Here is a 20,399-nt window from a genome sequence, read left to right as displayed (position 1 = left end):
GGGACCCCTGTGTGGCCATCCAGCCCCAGCGCGCCCATCAATGTCCTTACACTTGCTGGACTGGGCCACTCCCTCATTTCTGCTTGGCCGATGCTTCCTCATCTGCTAGACCCAGTGCACACACCTCACCCTCCCCACAGCCCTCCCTGACCACCCATCCTGGCTGCAGTACCACGGGGCAGCCACCAGGGCCCTGGCCACACCTTGCCCTGATCTCTGACCCACAGATCGGCCTCCCTCCAGACGAGGAGCCCCCATAAGCAGGGACACCATGTCTTCAATGCCAGCAACAGGTCACCCGCTCACAGAATACTCCTTCCTGCACCCGCATCTCCAGAGTCTAAGGATGGCTAATATTTACTTTTTAATTACTTGTTTTTGGTCATGCTGGGTCTTCGTTGCCATGTGGGCTTTTATCTGGCAGCGGCAAGTGGGGAACACTGACTCACTGCGGTGGAAGGGCTACTCATTGTAGTGGCTTCTCTTGTTGTGGAACATGGGCTCCAGGGCGCCTGGGTTCATCCGTTGTCTCTCCTCGGCTCAGAGTTCGGGCTCTGCTGTGGTGTCTCAGATGCTCCGCGACACGTGGATCTACTCGGATCAGGGATCGAACCTGCATCTCCTGCATTGGCAGTAGATTCTTTATCACTGAGCCAACCAGGGAAGCCGAGATGGGTTTTAAACTGTAGCCACGGGACAGGTAACTAACTGCCTTTTCCTAGCCTTTCATTTTATGTTAATAAGTGAAGATATATTCTTCCAGGAAACTTAGATGAAGCAAACGAAAATCAAGGTGGAATACTCAAGAGTTGCTAATTTTTTCTCCTATGAAACACAGCACCCACGTTTACTCTCTTTTTCTAGCAATGACAGGATGATCACTGATTCTTACGACACTCCCATAAACTTTGGTAGTTTTCTAAGCACTTGTCTCCATGGATGGAGGCCGAGAACCGAGGCTGAAGTGCTTTCTGATGTCATTTTCCTGGAGAAGGCACAAGTGTGGGGCTTACTTACCCAGCACCCCACATGATTTTGGCTTCGAGAGAGTTGAGGACCTTCCCAAGAGAGAAAACCCTGGCATATACAGATGTGCCTGAAGGGTATCACGCTAAGTGAAATGAGTCATAGACATTGAGACCCAAAGACTGTGTGATTTCACTTACTCGTGGAATCTACAAAACAACAGCAACGGGCAAAGGAGACAAAGCAGAAATAGACTCATAGTTACAGACAACAATTGTGCTTGCCAGAGGGAGGGGGCTGGGGGGTAGATAAAACATGTGAAGGAGATGAAGAGGCACACACTTCCAGCTGTAAGGCAAGTTCTGGGATGTAATGTAACATAGAGAATATAGTCAGTAAGACTGAAACACCTTTATACAGTCACAGGTACCATGTGACAAATGGTTGCTGGTGTTACTGTTGGTGATCATTTCATAACGTATAAAAATACTGAACCACAATGCAGTACACCCATAACATTATCCTACTGCATGTTAATTATAACTCAATTTTTTTTAAAGCTGTGTTCCCAGTGGCATAAGGACCCTCTCCCGTCCACCTCCAATCCTCACAATATTTTCGATCTTCAAGCCGGCAGTCAACTAAGAGTGTAAGAAAGATGGAGCCAGACAGGATTTACAAAAGTAACCTGTATTCCAGCCAAAATATCTTTAAAAAGAAATCCCTTCTAAAGGGGTGGGGGACAAACTACATAAGACACAATACACTTAAAATATGTATTGAAATTACAAATCAAACTTGTCTACACGATTCCAAAGTACAAAACACGACATTAAAAGGCGTTCAAACAGCTCTTTTATACATCACAGTGTGAGTGGCAGAAAATGTACGGACATCTCGAAAACACAAACCAAACTTGTTTTGGTTTTTTTGTTGTTTGTTTGTCTTTACCACCACTTGTCAAATACACAACGTATACATGTGCATGACCCATTCATGCATGTTTTTACACGAGGGGAGAATACACCCACGGCAAAATGAGCGCGAGATGAGGGAAAGGTCGGGTACCTACCCCTCCCTGAAGGCTGCTGGAATCTCGGAAGACAGGACTGTGCAAACTAAAGAGGGGTGAGCATGGGCTTGGTGCCCCCAAACCGCAGGCTCCCCGGGTCGGGACGCATCAGTCATTCTTCTTTCATGCACCCCCTTCTTTCCAGCTGGCATTTCTGACAACACCAGTCACAACTCTTCGTTTCGTGTACTTTCATAAGGGCTTGGGTTAATGATAAGGAATAAACAAGCTTTGGTATTTTTGAGAGACCTTCAGGAAGCTTTATACATGCAAAATGTTTTCCCTTGATGATTTCACTGTGATTTATATATACATAGACAGGTATTTATTAATCAATGAGAAGGTGAGAAATAGACCAAACAAAAAAACCACAAAAAAACAAAAAAACCCACCCTGGTTCTTTCCAGAACTCTCATTTTTAAAGACAACCAAGCGAAAACACTCTCTTCTAATTTGCAAAACAACTTGTAACTTTTGGAACACAGGTGAGAAAGATAAAATCATCTTGGAGTAATTTCTGCATATCTGATAAGCCCCTTTCCCTGGGTCCTATGTGCTAATCAGGAATTGGTCTGGTTCTTAAACTGGTTTTAAGAAACAGTATGTTGTAAAGAGAATCTGCTCCCTTTAAAAAGATGCCAGAGGGAGCAGACGTGGTTTCTTAGCTCCTCCCGGGGGTGGAGGAAACACTGATGGGCCAGCATTCGGGCCTTAAAAGGTTCTCTTTATGCTCAGGTCCTGGGTTGGTCTCTGCTGAGTGACCATCTACAACGATGCCCCTGAAGGCGCTGGTCCCCGGTGATGATGGTGAAGCTGGGCTGGCCAGGCTACAGGACACAGGGTGGAGCCTCGCTCAGAGCCCAGGCATGGCCAGTGAAACCTCACTGCGCCGTCCGTTCCCAAAGGACTCAGATCACCACACCCTCCGTCGCCCCCACCTGGCCAGGGGCACTCAGCCACAGTCCATCTCCATGTTCTTCTTCCCCTCCCCACCCCCTCCAGAATTAAAGGCCTCTAAATGAATCAACGGATGTGTGCTTGCAGAGGGCCAGTGTGAACACCACCTGTCAAAGGTCATCTTCAATTAAAGCCACATCCACACTGTCAAACACCCAGGCTTCCCTGGGAGTGACGGCAAGGTCAGAACCCACAACACGGGCCATCTTCCCACGTCCCGTGTACACCTGACGTCAGGCCCGGGCCGTCCTGCGTCCCCATGAACAACAGGGACGGCATTCCTCGCTCAAAGGAGAGGAGTCGGATGGTGATGCTGCACATCTCCGAAAGGATCTCAAGGGGACCCTGCCAGTATCTTTCTAGGGAATGGACAGCTTTATTTTTTCTTTACCTAAATCACACCGAGCACTCTCAGGCAGGCTTGATGTAAAAACTCAGAGCAAGCAGGTGTGACTCAGACCCCGGGTGACCCCAGAATCCCGGTGTGTCCTACCTGGGTCGCACCATGTGTGGCGAAGTGTCAGGGCTAAAGGCACAGGGCTGGCAGGGGCTCTGTGTGTGCAGGGTCTACCCATGGACTCCCCCAGGAGAGCAGGCGGCCCAGCCTGCTCGGAACAAAAGGACCTGAGCTCTGGCCCAGGGAAGGCAGTGTTTCCAACAGCTCTGGTCCCCACCTTGAAGGAAGGGGCACTACTGCCTGGACCCCTGGGCGCGACGGGCAGCAGCAAGTACAGACAGGATGATCTGGGATGGGAAGCTCTGCCCCGTGGACCACTGGACACAGGCCGCGAGCCTGCTGTCTTCCATGAGGACTTTAAAGGGCATTCGCAAATCACAGTAAGCTCTCAAGCCTGGGCCACCAGCTCATCTTCAGGCCCCAGGGCGCTGTTGCTCTCTCCAGAAAAGCCATTCCCCACCCCCAGGCCTGACCCTGATGGCAGCACCTCCAGCCACAGAGACTCAGTGCCCAGGCTTCATCCAGGCAGATGGCCCTGGGCATGTTTTTATTGTTAGTGAGTTTTCAAACTGCAATTATATGGAGGCTGTTCTGCACATAATTTTGACACAGACTGGCTCCCTAAAATGGCTTCAGTTTTAAAAAGAAAATAAATCCTAGAGGGAAAGAGTGATCCTATTTCTCCTAAGCTGATTAAATGTTAAGAAATAAAAGTCATTTCTCTACGAGAAGGTAATCAAGGACCTGAGACGGATACACAAATGCAGAAGTCAAGGATACAAACCACCACGCTGTACAAATATGCCTGACATAAGCAAACAGCAGAGATAAAAGACTTCATTTTCATTTTACTCTTTCGTGGAATGCTTAATAAGTTTTAAAAAGTTCCACCGTGATAAATCCACAACAATCGCCCACTATGTTTAGAAGTCCTAAGCTGGATGAAATCAGTGTGCTCTTTAAAAGCCACAGTAAAGTCAACGGTCTGTAAAGCACACATAACCCAAAGTTAACTTGTGGAGCCCGGTATGTGTTATTGATCCGGGCATCTGCCTGCCCTGGTCACGGTCACACGCAGCTGTAAAAGCCCAAGTGGGAACGCCGCCTCAATCAGAGCAACTAAGTGAAGCGGAAGATTTTTTTTCAGCAGGGGCAAAAGGGTAAGCAGCGGGACTTGGAACTGTGTAAGAGAAATGATTTCTCCAGAATAACTCAGTCATTTCAAAAACTGAACATCCAGAAGCTTGTCCCCCCAGCCCCCTGCCAGGAAGCTCTTCCCCCAGAATTCAGGGTCACTATTTGATTGGTTTTGTCTGCTTGAGGGCACTGACGCTGCAGCCAAACCACAGGGATTCTCGACAAAACTATTACCAAGTAAAACATTTGGTTTCTGAAGACACGAAAAAATATTTGCTGATCCTTGGGTGAACAGAGAGGAGCCCTGTGAGCGGACCTGAATCACCAGAGAGAGGAAAACAAAAGGCGAACCTAGGGTGGAGATGTTCCTTTAAATGCATCAGTATGTTTAAAGAAACGCAACTGTTTAAAGATACAGGAAACGCGCTGATAACAGTACACAGCGTACAGCAATCCAAAAAGTCTCCACGAGCGTCAAGAAAAGACAAAAAGAGCACGCAAGGCTTCCTAAATCTCCTGCAAAGTGGCCGAGCCAGAAAGGCCATTTAACCATAAATTCTTAAAACTGCACATCTCAAGAGAAGGCATACAATGGTTTCGATGCACCGTGTTGATTTTTCACTACTCGGTTGGGGGTGTGGTGGGGGGGGATGGGAAATGCCTTCTAAAAAGGATTTTACTAAATGTCATTAGTAATAAAAAGAGTTGTCATAAACAGAGTGCTTTTCTCAAGTCAGAACACTGGGATTCTGTCTGAAGTGGAGCACGATCCTCAAAGGACTTCTCTCAGCCACGAGGAGGCGCCAGCTCGAAGCCAAGGAGGAGACAGACTGCACTCTGCATGAGGAAGTCCCCTTGGCAACATGGAGGGTCCCGGTCCAGCGGGACAGGGAGAACGTCGCCGGGGTGGGGGGTGCTCTGCACAGCACCTCCCTCGGCGAGTCTGCAGAGACCCACCCTGTGCGACACGCCCCACCCACGCCGGCCTTGCCTCCCATGCCGGGGGTGACTGCACCTGGGGCCTCGGCCGACGACCTGACATCAGTCCCTGGAATCACGGCGTCCTGGCGTGACACTGTGAAGCTCAATGGGGCACGTAAGGCAAGAGAGATGTTTAGTGAGAGGGGGACAGCGGGGTGGGGTGGGGGAACCACGCTTCCCGCAGGCGGGGGTCCTGCTCCAGCATCGCGCCGCTCTCTAGGTGGGCAGAGGGTCGTCGTCACCTTTACTGCACTTGCACTTGCAGCAAAGCACAAACGGAGTGGCCAGGAGCAGGAAAGGGGAGGCCACCAGGAGCAGGAGCCCGAAGCCAGCGAAGATGCCCACGACCTGCAAGGCGGAGACAGAGCAGAGGGTGAGGGGGCTGGCCCGCAGGCTGCACAGGCATGAGCCACACAGCCACCCACTCAGCCACCATCCACCCACCCAGCCCTCCATCCACCCGCCCACCTATATCCACCTATATCCATTCATCTATCTGTCCATCCATCCACCCACCTCTATCCATCCATCCACCTATATCCACACATATCCACTCATCTATCCGTCCATCCATCCACCCATCCATCCATACATGCATACATTCACCTATACCCACCCATCTATCCATCATCCACCCACGTATATCCACCATCTATCCAGCCATCCATCCATGCACCCACTCATCCGTCCATCCAACCATCCATCCATTATACACACAACATCCATCCATCTTTCCATACGTCCATCATCTCTCCTTCCACTTGTCCATCCATCTATCCATCTATCTACAACCTGTATCATCCATCCCTTCATCTATCAACCCATTTATTCACCCACTCATCATCCACCCACCATCCACCTATCCATCATTCACTCACCCATCCATCCATCTGCCCATAGTTCTTTCCCTTCACTTCCTTCCTTTCATTCTCCCTCTGTTTCCCCCCTTTCTTCTTCCTTTCCCTCCTTTCATCAAAGTAACCAAACATCCATTCAACTACAGATTCAATTAGCCATCAAGCATCCTCTGAGCCCAACACTGTATTAGATGCTGAAAACACAGAGGCACATAAGACCTTGGCTCTCGGCTACCACCCAGTCTGGTAGAAAGACAGCATGATTACAAGCTGATAATAATACAGTTTACAAAAACTGCTATCAGGTTCCAGGTGTAAAGGAAACCCGCAGCCGGACACATACATGAGCCATGGGCAGAAGAGCGTGCAACGGGAAATGGCTGAGATTATACGGCTTACGAGGAGACAGGTGGTAAACAGGAATGACTGGGAGAAGGCACTCCATGTGGGAGAGCAGAAAGGCATACCCCGGTGCATTAGGGAGTGACCAGAAATGACGTGGCATGAGTTTGAGCAAACTCCAGGAGATAGTGAAGGACAGGGGAGCCTGGCATGCGGCAGTCCATGGGGTCACCAAGAGTCAAACATGACTGAGTGACTGAACAATAAGACCTGTGTTATTCCTGGAGTTTAAAGTCTAACATGTACTGTTACAAATGTTGATTTGATTTAAAACATGCGTTTACCCCTAGGGATGAGTACATATTAAAGGAAATAAGCCTCAAATGTACACAGGCTGTCATTCAAATCAGGGAGGGAAGCTGGACAAAGAAGCTGGGAGGTTGCCCTTTACCTGGCTCCCTCCATCAGCTGCTACAGCAGGAATCTGAACTGAAGGTGGAGTTCATCTGCCACCTAGTGTTCAGAGCAGTAAATACACAAACCCAGGGGCTCGTGGTTCCAATTCTGACTCAGTGTGTTCACCTCTCTGGGCTTCGTGCTGTCATTTCAGTCATGTCGGACTCTTTGCGACCCCATGAACTGGAGCCCGCGAGACTCCTCTGTCCATGGAGATTCTCCAGGCAAGAATACTGGAGTGTGCTGCCATTTCCTTCTTCCGGGGGATCTTCCCTAGCCAGGAATTGAACCTGTGTCTCTTATGTCTCCGGCCTTGGCAGGCAGGTTCTATACCACTAGCACCACCTAGGAAGCAGTTTCTCAATGATAAAATAAACAAATGAAGTAAAACATCTCTGAGGGTTAGTATTAGCTCTGAAATATGATAACATAATATCATTAGCTCATGATAATATGATACAGTGCTACAGCATCACAGCGGGGTGAGCAAAAGTGTCCCTTGACTTCTGATTTTACCTGAAAACTATCACAGGCACATGCACACACCTGCACACACACAGGTGCACGCATACCACACACACACACACACACACACATCACATGGTGTTTATAAATTAGACTGTGCTCATGATAACGGTCCATGCTTTCTGAAGAGCTAAGTCCATTTGTCTGAATTTAACATCAGTAGTGCAATTGTGAGGTCTGAATTCAGATCACACTCTGATAAAATCACGCACATGGCTATTTCAGAATACATAAAACCCACAGGAAGGCATCGCTGATCTGCAGGGCACTTTGAACCACCTCGGCCACTGGGAACACACTCTCATTGTCCAGGGAGCCAGGGACTCTTGCATCAAAAACAGACCAAAACCCTTGACCAGATGTTCACATCCTTGGTCAATAAGACACCCCCGCTTTCACTCCGTCTACCTTGCCTCCTTCTCGGCGTGCTGTCGAAACAGCTAGGTTACCCAGTCATTCCCAATTGGTGACAGTGAAACAAAGCAGGACCCTGAAGGTCCTCGCCCCAGCCCTACATCCTCTGTCTGCCTTTTGTTTGTGGAAATATGTTAGCCAAAGAACACGTTTGATCAGAGAAGTAAGACTACGCAGAAACAAAGGGAAACAATCAAAGGAGACCAAACGACAACAGTTTAAGGCATTAAGCAAAGTCAAGGACCTTCAGTTCCTCCTCAAGGGCTAGAGACAATATTCGGAGCCGTGTCCTGTGAGCTGTCTTGTAGATACTGAACCCCCCACCTGGTGGAGGAGTTAATTACATGATGACTGGACTGCAGTCATGACCTGAGCTGCTACAGTTCTGACAACTGTCCTCAAGGAGATGGGAACCAACCAACCTTGGAACTAAAGATTAACTGTACTTAGAACAATCAAGATGACGCTGGTCAGACCACTGATGACCAACGTGAAGGTGACAGATAGAGCTGACTGTGCTGCTTCTGCCCCCTTCTTCTGTGTATAAAAGCTCGTGTCCCCTGATTGCTGAGGGTGGGGGGAAAGCCAGCTCTTGGACAGGTGTCCACCCTTCGCCCTCCCACCCCACCCTATTGCCAACTTCCAAAATAAAGCAAACTTTCTTTCCAACCAACCTGGCCTCTTTATCGGCTTTTGAGTGGCGAACAGCCAGGACCCTCTTCCATTATAAAAGGAGGAAACAGGTATAGTCAGAAGGAAGTCAGCCAACAGAAAAGAGTCGGACAGGAAGCAAATATCTCACAACAAAAATCATCACTTAGCATTTTATAAACATGTCAGACAGAAATGATATACTGTGGGGACAGAGGATAAAGAGGGAATCACGTGAAACAAGGACCCTTCACCCCGGGCAAACCCTGATTTAAAGGAGTGGTTAACCACTCAGACTGTTTGTCAAGGCACCCACTAATCAGGGCAGAGCCTGATCTGTGTGACCATCACCAGCCCCCAAGCAGAGCCCAGAGTCTCTACCTTCACAAATGTCCAATGTGTGAGTATGGGACGAACCGGCCCAGTGGAGTCCGGGAGGTTCTGAGTCCTCTCCCCTAGAGAGAGTTCTTCAACGCAGCTCCAGGGCTTGGTAGCGGTAAGCCAAGTCAAAGCGCTGGTAGAACGATCAGAACACATTACGTTCATTGAAACTGGGCACTGAACGCGGCGAGTGTCGGCCGCACCATGGCCCGAATGCTCGGAGGTCAGGTCAGAGAGGCTGTGTCTGGGGATACAGGGGGCTGCTCCCATGCCTCTCCCCAGCTCTCCATGCAATGGCATCACCCTGGCAGCTTGAAATGGCTATCCCAGGAGAGCTGACACCGCAGAAGAGACCAAAACTACAATGTAGCCTGCCCCCCGCCCCCGCCCCACGGCCCGCTGATAATTCTCAGAACACTGGCTGCGCGTGTGTGTGTTTCATGGCAGGGGGTGGATGAGTTCAGAGGGCTGGCAGCCTGCCTGCTTTACACTGAAGGTGCCTCTGCTCAATTTCACCAGCCCTGAGAGGGGCCTGAGATCAGGGGCGTGTCCCTCATCCACGTGGCTCCAGGGGTTGCTCAGAGCTGGCGCTGAGTATTTGCCCCTAGAAGGTGCTGACCGATGAGGCCAAGAGGAGCTGGTGGGAGGTGTCCACAGGCTTCTTCCTCAATAATGATGGAGTCTGGGAAGCCCTGTCCATGTTTCTGCACTTCTTCAGGGCTTGTTCTCCAAGTGCCTGTTTTCAGCTCCGCTCATAACCCCAGAAACACGAGACTCATTCCTGAGAATTAACAGGCATGAGGGCTGAGGTGTGACCACACAGCCCAGCCTTGTAATCAGACAGGGTGACAATCTCCACCGGCGCTCAGGCACTCCTGGGAAGCTCGCTGTGGCTCCAGCCATGGGGAGAGACGGGAAGGAGAGAAAACAGCTCCTTGTTCGGAAGCTGGGTCTTTATGGAGATTGCTGTTGTTCAGTCTGACTCTTTGTGACCCTGAACTGCAGCACACTAGGCTTTCCTGTCCATCACTAACTCCTAGAGCTTGCTCAAACTCATGTCTGTAGAGTCAGTGATGCCATCCAACCATCTCATCCTCTGTCGTCCCCTTCTCCTCCTGCCTGCAATCTTTCCTAGCATCAGGGTCTTTTAAAATGAGTCAGCTCTTCACATCAGGTGGCCAAAGTATTGGGGCTTCAGCATCAGTCCTTCCAATGAATATTCAGGGTTGATTTCCTTTAGGATTGACTGGCTGGATCTCCTTTCTGTCCAAGAGTCTCCAAAGTGATTTTGGAGCCCAAGAAAATAAAATCTATCACTGTTTCCACTTTCTCCCCATCTATTTGCCATGAAGGGAGGGTACCGGATGCCATGATCTTAGTTTTTTGACTGTTGAATTTTAAGCCAGCTTTTTCACTCCCCTCTTCCACTTGCATCAAGAGGCTCTTCAATTCTTTACAGAGGGAATCAGGTTAAGATGACATTCCCAGGATGGACCCTAATCCATTACAACTGGTGTCTTCACTAAGAGGGACGTCTGGACGCAGAGACAAGGTGAAGGGCCGGAGGGACACACCTGGGATCGCAGGGCCCCACCTGGAGCTGGAAGAGGCAGGGGGACCCTCCTACCGGTTCCAAGGGAGACAGGCCCTGCCCACACCTCGATTTCAGCCTCCTGGCCTCTAGAACTGCGTGAGAGTCTATTTCTGTTGTTCGGTATCTTATTCCAGTGCAGAGAGGGCGGGGGAGCCCTGGAGCTGGCCGTGCTGGCCCGGAAGGCAAAATAAAATGCAGCTCAAATCCACTCTCACACTGAGGTCAACAGACTGGCCCTCGGGCCAGATGGAGTTCACAGCCCATTGTGCTTTGTTTTGTTCTTACAACTTTATGGAGCTATAACTTACATACCTTACAACTCAGCCACTTAATGCCCAATTTATGGGTTTTAGTGCACTCCGAACTGCCCAGCTTGCATCCCAGTCAATGCCAGCCCCTGCTTTTTAAAAGCGATCTCCTGGAATGCAGCCACGGGCCTTTACTGACACACTGCCTGCAGCACCGGCCTCTCTACCAGGCGGAGAGGACAGGTACAAAGCCGGACTGTCCACTATCGGCCGGCCAAAGACCCGTTGGCCCTGCCAGGGGGTCTGCAGTGGAGATCACGGGAGAAGCACAGTTACAGGCAGCCCGTCTCTGTTCCTAGGAAACCGCCTGAGACTCGGTTCCTGCGACTCCCAGATGGCCTGCCTCGGGGCTGTGCTGAGACTTGCCGGGAACAAGGCTGGAGCCCAACTGAAGCTCTTCTCTACCCCAGGAGCTGGCCTGCACTGACACCTGCCTGCTGGTCCCCTCAGGGGCTTCCCTCCACGCCTGCAGCATACCTGAACATCATACGGTAGCCTGCAATGCCCATGGGGTCCACCCTGATCATCTCTGACCACTGCTACCTCCTCCTGCTCTGTCCGCATGGACCTCCATGCCACACTTCTGCCCTTCAGCCCAACTCTATCCCCTCTGCCTAGACTGTCCCCCTGTATGAACTGTCCGTCCTCTGCCTCGACAGCCCCCTCTGCCCTGTCCCACCTACTCCCACCACCAGCTCCCCATCACTCAGTCCCTGGCCATAGGCACCACCTCCAAGAAGCCTTCCGGGCCGCACCATCTAAAGACCCCTTCCAATCGCCCCTTCCCTACATCTGAATTCACACCATATGCTGCTCCTGGCTCACTGTCCCTACAGGAGATGTGCGGCCATAAGGGAAAACTCCATTGATCTCCTTCACTAGTGTTTCCAACTCTTAGAACAGCACCAGGCACACAGGAGGAAGTAAACATCTGCTGAAAGTATGAGTAATCCCACCGACCGGCTGCACAGACATCACGGTGCGGGGACCTTTCCATCCCTTCCCTCTCATCCTTCCCTGTGACTAACGCCCTCACCCGGGGCCTCTATGGGAAGCTCTACAATAAGAGCCAGTAAGGACGGACCATGCACAGTAGGTCATGAGCAAGGCCAGGAGTAGGCACAAGCAATCGGATGGCTGATGTTGAAGAGCCATCACGTGCTAAAACATGGGGCGTATTCATGTTAGGTAAAGAATCTGCCTGCAATGCAGGAGACCTGGGTTCGATTCCTTGGTCAGCAACATCCCCTAGAGAAGGAAATGGCAACCCACTCCGGTATTCCTGCCTGGAGAATCCTATGAACAGAGGAGCCTGGAAGGCTATAGTCCATGGGATCGCAAGAGGTGGACATGACTTAGCGACTAAACCACCACCACCACCATTCATGTTAGAAAGGCCTACCAAAAGCATAATCTTGGTCCAGGAAAAACTCTGGCAGCTACCGCATTTACTAGCTGTTTTTCTATATGGGAGATCTTTGTCCAGCTGGCAAGTCTTCTGGAAATGACACACACAGGTCCTGTTTCTCTCTCTCTCTCTCTCTCTCTCTCTCTCTCTCTCTCTGTCTCTGTCCCCAAGATCAAAACCTCAGGCGTGCCGCCTCCTACCTGTGTCCGATGCCAGATGACAGACGCCCTGGAGTGGCCCAGCTTGTTCCTGCAAGGCCCTTTATCATAATGGATCAGGAGGAAGTCGTCCTGCGGAGGGAGAGAAAGAACAGAGGTGGATGGGATGGCACGTTCCACTCAGCGCATCCTGCCTGCTCCTGAAGTTTGCAGCAGGCTGTCATATTCCCTCTCTTTCCTAATATTTAGAACTAGAGTTCCTATCTCACGTATCTGATTGAGAGGAAAGAAAACTGACTGACTGATTCTGGCTGGCCATTCCAGACTCCTCTCTGCTGAGTACTCCAGAGTCTGAGTTCAAGTGCGGTGAGAATTCTTTACAGGAAAGAAGCTGCTTATCTTTTTGAATTAATACAAAGACTAATTAATACAATAATGAATACAAAAAATTACTTAATACAAAAATGAATACAAAAAACTAATTAATACAAAAATACAAAAAATAATTAATACAAAGATTACACGTTTTCAATAAATGGTAAAGAACATTTTGTTTACACCTGTGCATTCCCCAGAATAAAAATATAGAATTATTAAAACAAAGGACTAATTAATACAAAAACTAATACAAAAAACTAATTAATACAAAAATTACTACAAAGACTACACCTTTTCAATAAATGGTGAAGACCGTGTTGTCTATACCTGTGCATTCCCCAGAATAAAAATGTAGAATTATTAAAGAAAGTTATTCCAAATAATGAAGGAGGAAATGGCAACCCACTCCAGTATTCTTGCCTGGAGAATCCCAGGGACAGAGTAGCCTGGTGGGCTGCGGTCTACGGGGTTGCACAGAGTCGGACATGACTGAAGTGACTTAGCAGCAGCAGCAGCATTCCAAATAAACCTTATTTTGAAATGAAAAAGAAAAGAAAAGAAAAAAAAACACTGGAAACAAAGGAACACAGACAACAGCATAGGAAGCGAGTTCACGGGAAAGGGCTGCAGTCAACCCAGCCTCCTGGGCCCCCTCCCTCCTCCATGACCGAAGGCTCACAGGCCACGAGAGGGAGCCCTGCTCCCACTTCGGCCCCCGTCCAAGCCTGGCTCCGGCTCCAGGAATCCGCGCTGATGCAGGGCTTCTGAAGAAGTAGGTCAGAGGCTGGCCGCTCCGGGAGCCGTTAGCAGCTCTGGGGCTCAGCTTTCTTCCCCGGAGTCCCTGCCTTCCCGGCTTCCTGCCACCCTGTCAGAATTACTCCCAGATGAGATGATTTCCGGTGTGTGTACGGTCCATCCTCGTCGGCCTCTAGCACCAGCCTTCTTGCCCGGAAAGTGCTTCTTCTCTGCTCAGACCAGAAAATGTTCTCACGGCTCAAGAGCTGGCTGGAGACCAGTCTTCCGTCCACAGTTCACCCTACTGTCTAGAACTGAGAGGCGACTCCCTTCCGATTTGGCGGAAACGTCCTGCCCACCCACCGCACCCCCCCCACCACACCCCCACGTCCACCTCCAATCACCTGGGAGTCTTCACCTGACCGGCAGGGGCTCCTGGAGTCGGGCCCCTGAAGCAATGTCAGCCTCCTTAACTACATCGCCAAGCAAGCAGGAACCGAGGTGCAGGAGGGCATCTTCTGTACAAACCGCTCTGCTCCTCCATTAACAGGAGGGACTGTTTTCTCTCCTGTCACCCACAAGGAGAACCAGCTCAGCAAGCACCACAGAAGGGAGGCCCATGCTGCTTCCTCATGTAACGGAGAGCGTGAGCAGAGCCTCTTTCTGAGAGAAGAGCAATAAGCCCGGCCCAGCGTGTCTGAGACAGGAGGCCATTCCTCTTGGAGCTGGGCAGAGCTGGTCACAGTGGTGTCCCTTAGCATCCCCGTGGGTGACACTGCCCGGGAGCCCTCCTCTGGTCCTGGGAACCGTCAGCCTCCAGTCTGATGACCTCACAGGTCAGCCTCCTGGAGCCTGAATGGGTCCTGGAGCAGTAGGAAATTCTGGTTTTGGGGGGGTGGTAGTGCGATGCCTTCCAGGGAGGTGGGCTGCCCAGCCTGCCACCTCCCACCTCACCCCCGGGTCCCAGCCCCTCAGCTGTCCAGGAGAACATGGGCAGAGATGAACACACAGCTCGGCCGGCAGGGGATGTCTTCTCAAAGCCGTTTCTGATGACTTGTGTCCACTGGGCACTCTTCCTTGAACTCCTCATTCTCTTTTCTTTCACTCACATACCATGGAAGTTAACTTTTCATCTGGGGTCTCATTTTGCCAGGCTGCTCTTCACAAAGTCTTGCTCCAGAGGCTCTCAGATATTCTCTAGATTTGTCTTCTGAAACACAAGGCGAACTGTGCTGTCTCGCCCAGCTGTGAAGTCTGCAGGGATCTCCTCTGGCAAAGCTGCACAAACCCTGTTGCTTGTTACGGTCACTGGGAGCCTTTGGGGACTGCAGCTCCTGACTCGGGGTCCAGACGCCCTGCGTGACCTTCATCAACCTGCCGTGGACCAGTGCTTGGGGGCCATGAGCCCCTATGATGAAAGTCAACCTCCATCTCGGCCCAGAGACCCCGGCCACGGCCCCCACCTCGGCCAGGCCCAGGCCATGTACAGCTCACTTTCTTCCTCACCACATCCTGTTCTCTGGAGGCAGCCCGCCTCCCACACTCTGCCCTCTGCCTGGTAGGCGAACTCTCCATCAGCTATGCCTACACCCTTGATGCCCCTGGACCCAGGGACCAGCCCCCCACCCCTGGAGGGGCTGCCAGAGACCCCACACGCACCGGCTTGTGGCACCGCCCACAGGGACCTAGTGCTACCGGGGGCTTCTCGATTGGGGGTCACCAGGTCCTCGGGGTCACAGACTCTGCCAGCCTCAACTTGGCAGTCCCCCCCACCCCCTTCATGCAGAGCGGAGCTGTTGACACTCACGGCACGTTTCCTGAACAAAACGAAAGCTTTCCCCCTGACAAAAGCGCTGGAAGATGCTTTCACAATGTAACAGTGATTTCATTGTGACCTTAAGTTCCTGAATGAAGGCCTGGGGAATAACCACCGCAGGGCCTGCCAGGAACCCAGGTGGACGGTGAGCGTGAACATTTCCTTCACATTGTTCAGAGGAGCCACATCAAGCTTCTGGGTGGATGCAGAAACAATGGAGCTGGCCACAGAGCTCAGGCAGCCAGATGCTCAGAGATGGATGAATGAACTCAGAGCAGCCCCACCATGGAAGGCCTGAGACTTCCTGTCCCACTCTGAGTCGGGTCTGCCTGACGGAGGCTGGTCTAACCCACGTGGTGGGGTTTGGAGTCTGAAAGACCCGAGAATGGATGCTGGGTCTGTTCCTCACTCCTTTGGGGCTTTGGGAAAAGATCCCTAACCTTCGTGGGCTTCTTAAAAACGAAATAATCATTCTACCTGTCATGCCAGAATCTGATGCCTGATGATCTAAGGGGGAGCTGATGCAATAATCATAAAATGCACGATAAATGTAATGCCCTTGAATCATCCCCAAACCATCCACCCTCCCACCACAGTGCACGGAAAAACTATCTTCTATGAAACTGGTCCCTGGAGCCAAAAATGTTGGGGATGGCTGGATGAAGTAACAGGTATGCAGAGCAAAGCACAGAGGCTGCATATGACCATCACTTCATACACAGTAACTATTCACTCACCCCAAAAGAAAGAGAGTGAGTGCCCCCACCGACTGTAAGCAGTGACTGTGGGGCCAGCGGTGCAGCAGATGAGCGGGTGTGGTCCAGGGCCTCCCCTGTGAGGACTGGGGGCCGGGGCCAGCTGGGTGGGCGGTTGAGGACCAAGATGCAAGGTAGCGCCAGAAGATGAGGGGTAACTCCGTGAGGCACAGGGGTGCTCAGGAGCTGGTTCAGTGGAAGAAAACTCCCCAGGAGAGATGGGAGACCTACCAGCTCCGTCTCCGCTCCGGACATGCTGTTTTTCCAGACCTGGTTCACACACTTACTTTCATGGCTACAGCAGTCACGGCTACTGTCCTTGACTGACCTTCCCAAAGCAGATTCCCTGTCCTTCAGGGTCTGCTTTCTGTGGCCACAGGGTCACTAGGCAGCAGCTGCTCATCTACAGAGAAAAACAGGACACTCCTGGCCCCAAGGATGCCGGCTTTCAAAGAGGAAATTGCTGCCTTGGTCCCTGGGAGCCTGGAAACAATGGGGTCTCTTGCTGGCAGGAAGTGTGCTTTAGAACTGAGTCAGACGGACACACAGATGGACAGACAGGGTGTCTCTCCAGAGACCAGAGCAGAGAGCGAACAGCCTTGGGCTCAAAGAAGACAGATCGATGGGATGCAAGGTCGCAGGAGAGGTCACAGCAAAGCTATGGTCTCTCTGCAAGTCAGGCTCTGTGTGTCCACATCAAATACTTCCCCCCAGAATCCACTGGGAGGTTTGATAACGTGTAGTTAAAACTGGTGTTTCACTTCCTTTCCCTTTTAGGAAAAGTTGACAAGGAATGGGAAATAGCAGGACAGACAGTAGATAATATAATATAAATTAATGATCAGTTTTCAAAGAAAATACAGTTAAGTGTAAAATTATATATCATATATTTATATAATATAGAGAGACTATGTATGATATATAGAATTATATAATACAGGAGACTGTGCTAAGTCACTTCAGTCGTGTCTGACTCTTTGCAACGCTGCAGACTGTAGCCTGCCAGGCTCCTTTGTCCATAAGATTCTCCAGGCCAGAATACTGGAGTCGGTTGCCATGTCTTCCTCTAGGGGATCTTCCCGATATACAGAGAGACTATGTATAGACTGAAAAGTGTTAGTCACTAAGTCATGTCTGGCTCTTTGCAGCCCCATGGACTGTAAGCCTTTCAGGCTCCTCTGTCCATGGAATTCTCCAGGGAAGAATACTGGAGTGTGTATCCATTCCCTTCTCCAGGGGATCTTCCTGACCCAGGGATCGAACCCAGTTCTGCATTGCAGGCAGATTCCACACCACTGAGCCATTAGGGAAGCCCGATATATGTATATATATATATATATATATATATATATATATACATATATATATATATACATGATACATAGAGAAACCATCTACATATAGACTTTGAAGACCGTAAGGACTTGGTAATGCTTCAGATATCATTCTAAATATCCCCTTCCCATTGCACAAAGTCAGTGAACAAACCTATTATTGGTTTTAAGTTAAAGAAAATTAACCTTCCCAAGTGATTTATTAAACTTGCTCAGGAAAGGAAAAGGAAACCTCCAGGACAGAAAGACGGCAATATACTCCCCAGATTTGTTCCGTTACACGATGATCCCCTATACATTTAGTGATTTTAAGTTAATGAAGGGACAACAGGCTTTTCAAAAGAAAAAAAACCAGAAAGAAGCAATCTGTGTAATATTTTTATAGGTGGCCTTTGAATTACAGACCTGTTAGCTTATTCAAGCGTCCATCTCAAACAGACATTAATTTTCTTCTTGACAGTCTCTAGACCTATGCATCTTGGGACAGGCAAACTTTCAAAGTTCTGCCACTTTGCACACTGTTAAGAATTCTTTCTCCTTCAACTGTGTGGCCTGAGTTGACCCTTCTCTGCAAGGATGTATAAAGCTGACTCACCTGCAATAACCTCTCAATAGGAGACTCACCCAGACATGGTGCTCTGACTGCAGATGGGCAAGATGAGAAGGAGCAGCTGTCAGACAAGTGAGCTCCCATTAAGGTAAACATGGGGCCATTCTGGCCTCCTTTTATTCTAATTAAATCTTAATACTATTATGGGGTGGGCTGGATCCATCCAAGACACACCTTTGCTGTAAAGGACTGCTGCTGCTGAGTCGCGTCAGTCGTGTCCAACTCTCTGCGACCTCATAGAGGGCACAGCCCAACAGGCTCCTCTGTCCCTGGGATTCTCCAGGTAAGAATATTGGAGTGGGTTGCCATTTCCTTCTCCAATGCATGAAAGTTAAAAGTGAAAGTGAAGTCGCTCAGTCGTGTCCGACTCTTAGTGACCCCATGGACTGTAGCCTACCAGGCTCCTCCATCCATGGGATTCTCCAGGCAAGAGTACTGGAGTGGGGTGCCATTGCCTTCTCTGGCTGTAAAGGACAGATAAATATAAAGCCATCCCTTTATGATATATGATTCAATAGGCTTTGACTGTCACCAACTACAATGATTTTAATAGATGATTAGTTCTATTTTATCATGGGTGGCTCAGATGGTAAAGGATCTGCCTGCAATGCAGGAGCCTTGGGTTCGATCCCTGGGTCAGGAAGATCCCCTGGAGAAGGCAATGGAAACCCACTCCAGTATTCTGGCATGGAGAATCCCATTCTCCAGAAGCCATAGTCCATGCAGCCACAAAGAGTCAGACATGACTAAGCCACTAACACTGTAGAAACAGATGTACAAACAAACTCTTATAAAATTGGAGTCATAATGTCATCATGTTGGCAAGATGCCCACTCCTGATACAGATGAGAAAGTGAACAGGAAGCTGGAAAAAAGTATGGTCTGCCTTAGGCCTGGGAGCTCCAGAAAAGGCAGGGACTTGAGATGGAGCGAGCCTAGCACCCCTGGCAGGATCTCCCTGTGAAACAGACAGCACAAGGTACATCTGGGAGAAGGTGGCCACATGAGGCCAGACGGCAGAGGGTCCTGTGTTCCTCGGCCCTGCAGGCGACAACTGTCACTGAAGCAACTGCTCTGTCCCTGGCATCCACGGCCCTCTCATCCTTGCTCTTCCAGGAATGGTCCCTGCGATGGACTGCTTGTGTTTCCCCCTATCCAAAACTCCTATGGGGAAGCCCTAATGCCCAGTGTGATGGGATTTGGAAGCGGGGCCTCTGGGAGGTAACCAGGTTCAGATGAGGTCACAAGGCTGCAGCCCCCATGATGGAATTCGTATCCTTGGAGGAACAGGAAAGGGTCCAGAGGGTCCTCTCTCTGCAAGGTGAGGCTGCGGCAAGAAGGCGGCCACCTGCACACCAGGAAGACGGTCCCAAACCCAAGCCCGCCGGCACTCAGATATCCAGCCCCCACATCCAAGAAATCAGCAACCAGTTTCAGCTTCCTGGTGGTGGGGATGATTCTGGTTCAAGCCTGAACTAAGACAGCCCCACAGTCAGAAACCTAAGATGCTGAGATCTACCCACTCCTTGAAAACCGAGGCTGAAGCCCGCCCTGCGCTCTCGGAGCTCCTGCACCAATTCCCGTCTTCTGACACCACCGCATCTCAGGAACTCGTATTTTCACAGGCACAGAATAAGCACCTGACGGCGTGACTTCCATGGCCCAGGAGCGCCCCCTGACGGCGTGACTTCCATGGCCCAGCAGCGCCCCCTTAGTCGCCGTGCAACGGCTGGGCCACGCCTCCTGCTCAGCCTGCCCTGTGAAGCACCCCGCCACCCAACTGGTACTCACATCCAGGGACTCGAGGCAGTACCAGCAGAAGGCGTGTTTGCAGTTCTTACACATCATCTGGGCACAGCCTTCGTCCCGCTCGATGTAGACCTTGCACTTGGGGCAGCGCTTGATGGGCGCGTCGTCCTCGTCCAGCTTGAAAGCAGAGCTGAAGCAGGAGAGACCCTGTCAGGCTGTGCTCGGAGGCTGCGGGGTGGCCTGCCAGCTCAACTAGCTAGGGGCTGAGGTTGGGTGTGCTCAGTCGTGTCCGACCCTCTAAGACCTCAGGGACTGTCAACCACCAGGCCCCTCTGTCCACGGGATTTCCCAAACAAGA

General features: G+C 50.6%; 1 protein-coding gene across 14 annotated transcripts in view; it reads right to left on the bottom strand.

Annotated features, from left to right (window-relative positions):
* Nucleotides 1-1,640: 1,640 nt before the first annotated feature.
* RNF144A (ring finger protein 144A) overlaps nt 1,641-20,399 on the bottom strand; it is a 133,731-nt gene continuing 114,972 nt past the window's right edge. For all 14 annotated transcript variants that reach the window (XM_060413809.1, XM_042245756.2, XM_060413810.1 and 11 more), the window contains 3 exons: nt 20,084-20,231; nt 12,707-12,796; nt 1,641-5,918 (listed from right to left, as the gene is read on the bottom strand). In XM_060413809.1, coding sequence (XP_060269792.1) covers nt 5,787-5,918; nt 12,707-12,796; nt 20,084-20,231 — 370 coding nt within the window. In that variant the 3' untranslated portion in view covers nt 1,641-5,786. The remainder of the gene's footprint in view (nt 5,919-12,706; nt 12,797-20,083; nt 20,232-20,399) is intronic.

This window comes from Ovis aries, chromosome 3 (genome assembly GCF_016772045.2).
Source record: "Ovis aries strain OAR_USU_Benz2616 breed Rambouillet chromosome 3, ARS-UI_Ramb_v3.0, whole genome shotgun sequence".
NCBI lineage: Eukaryota > Metazoa > Chordata > Mammalia > Artiodactyla > Bovidae > Ovis > Ovis aries.
Note: the sequence above shows the minus strand (reverse complement) of the source record. Positions and strands in the feature narration are given on the sequence as shown.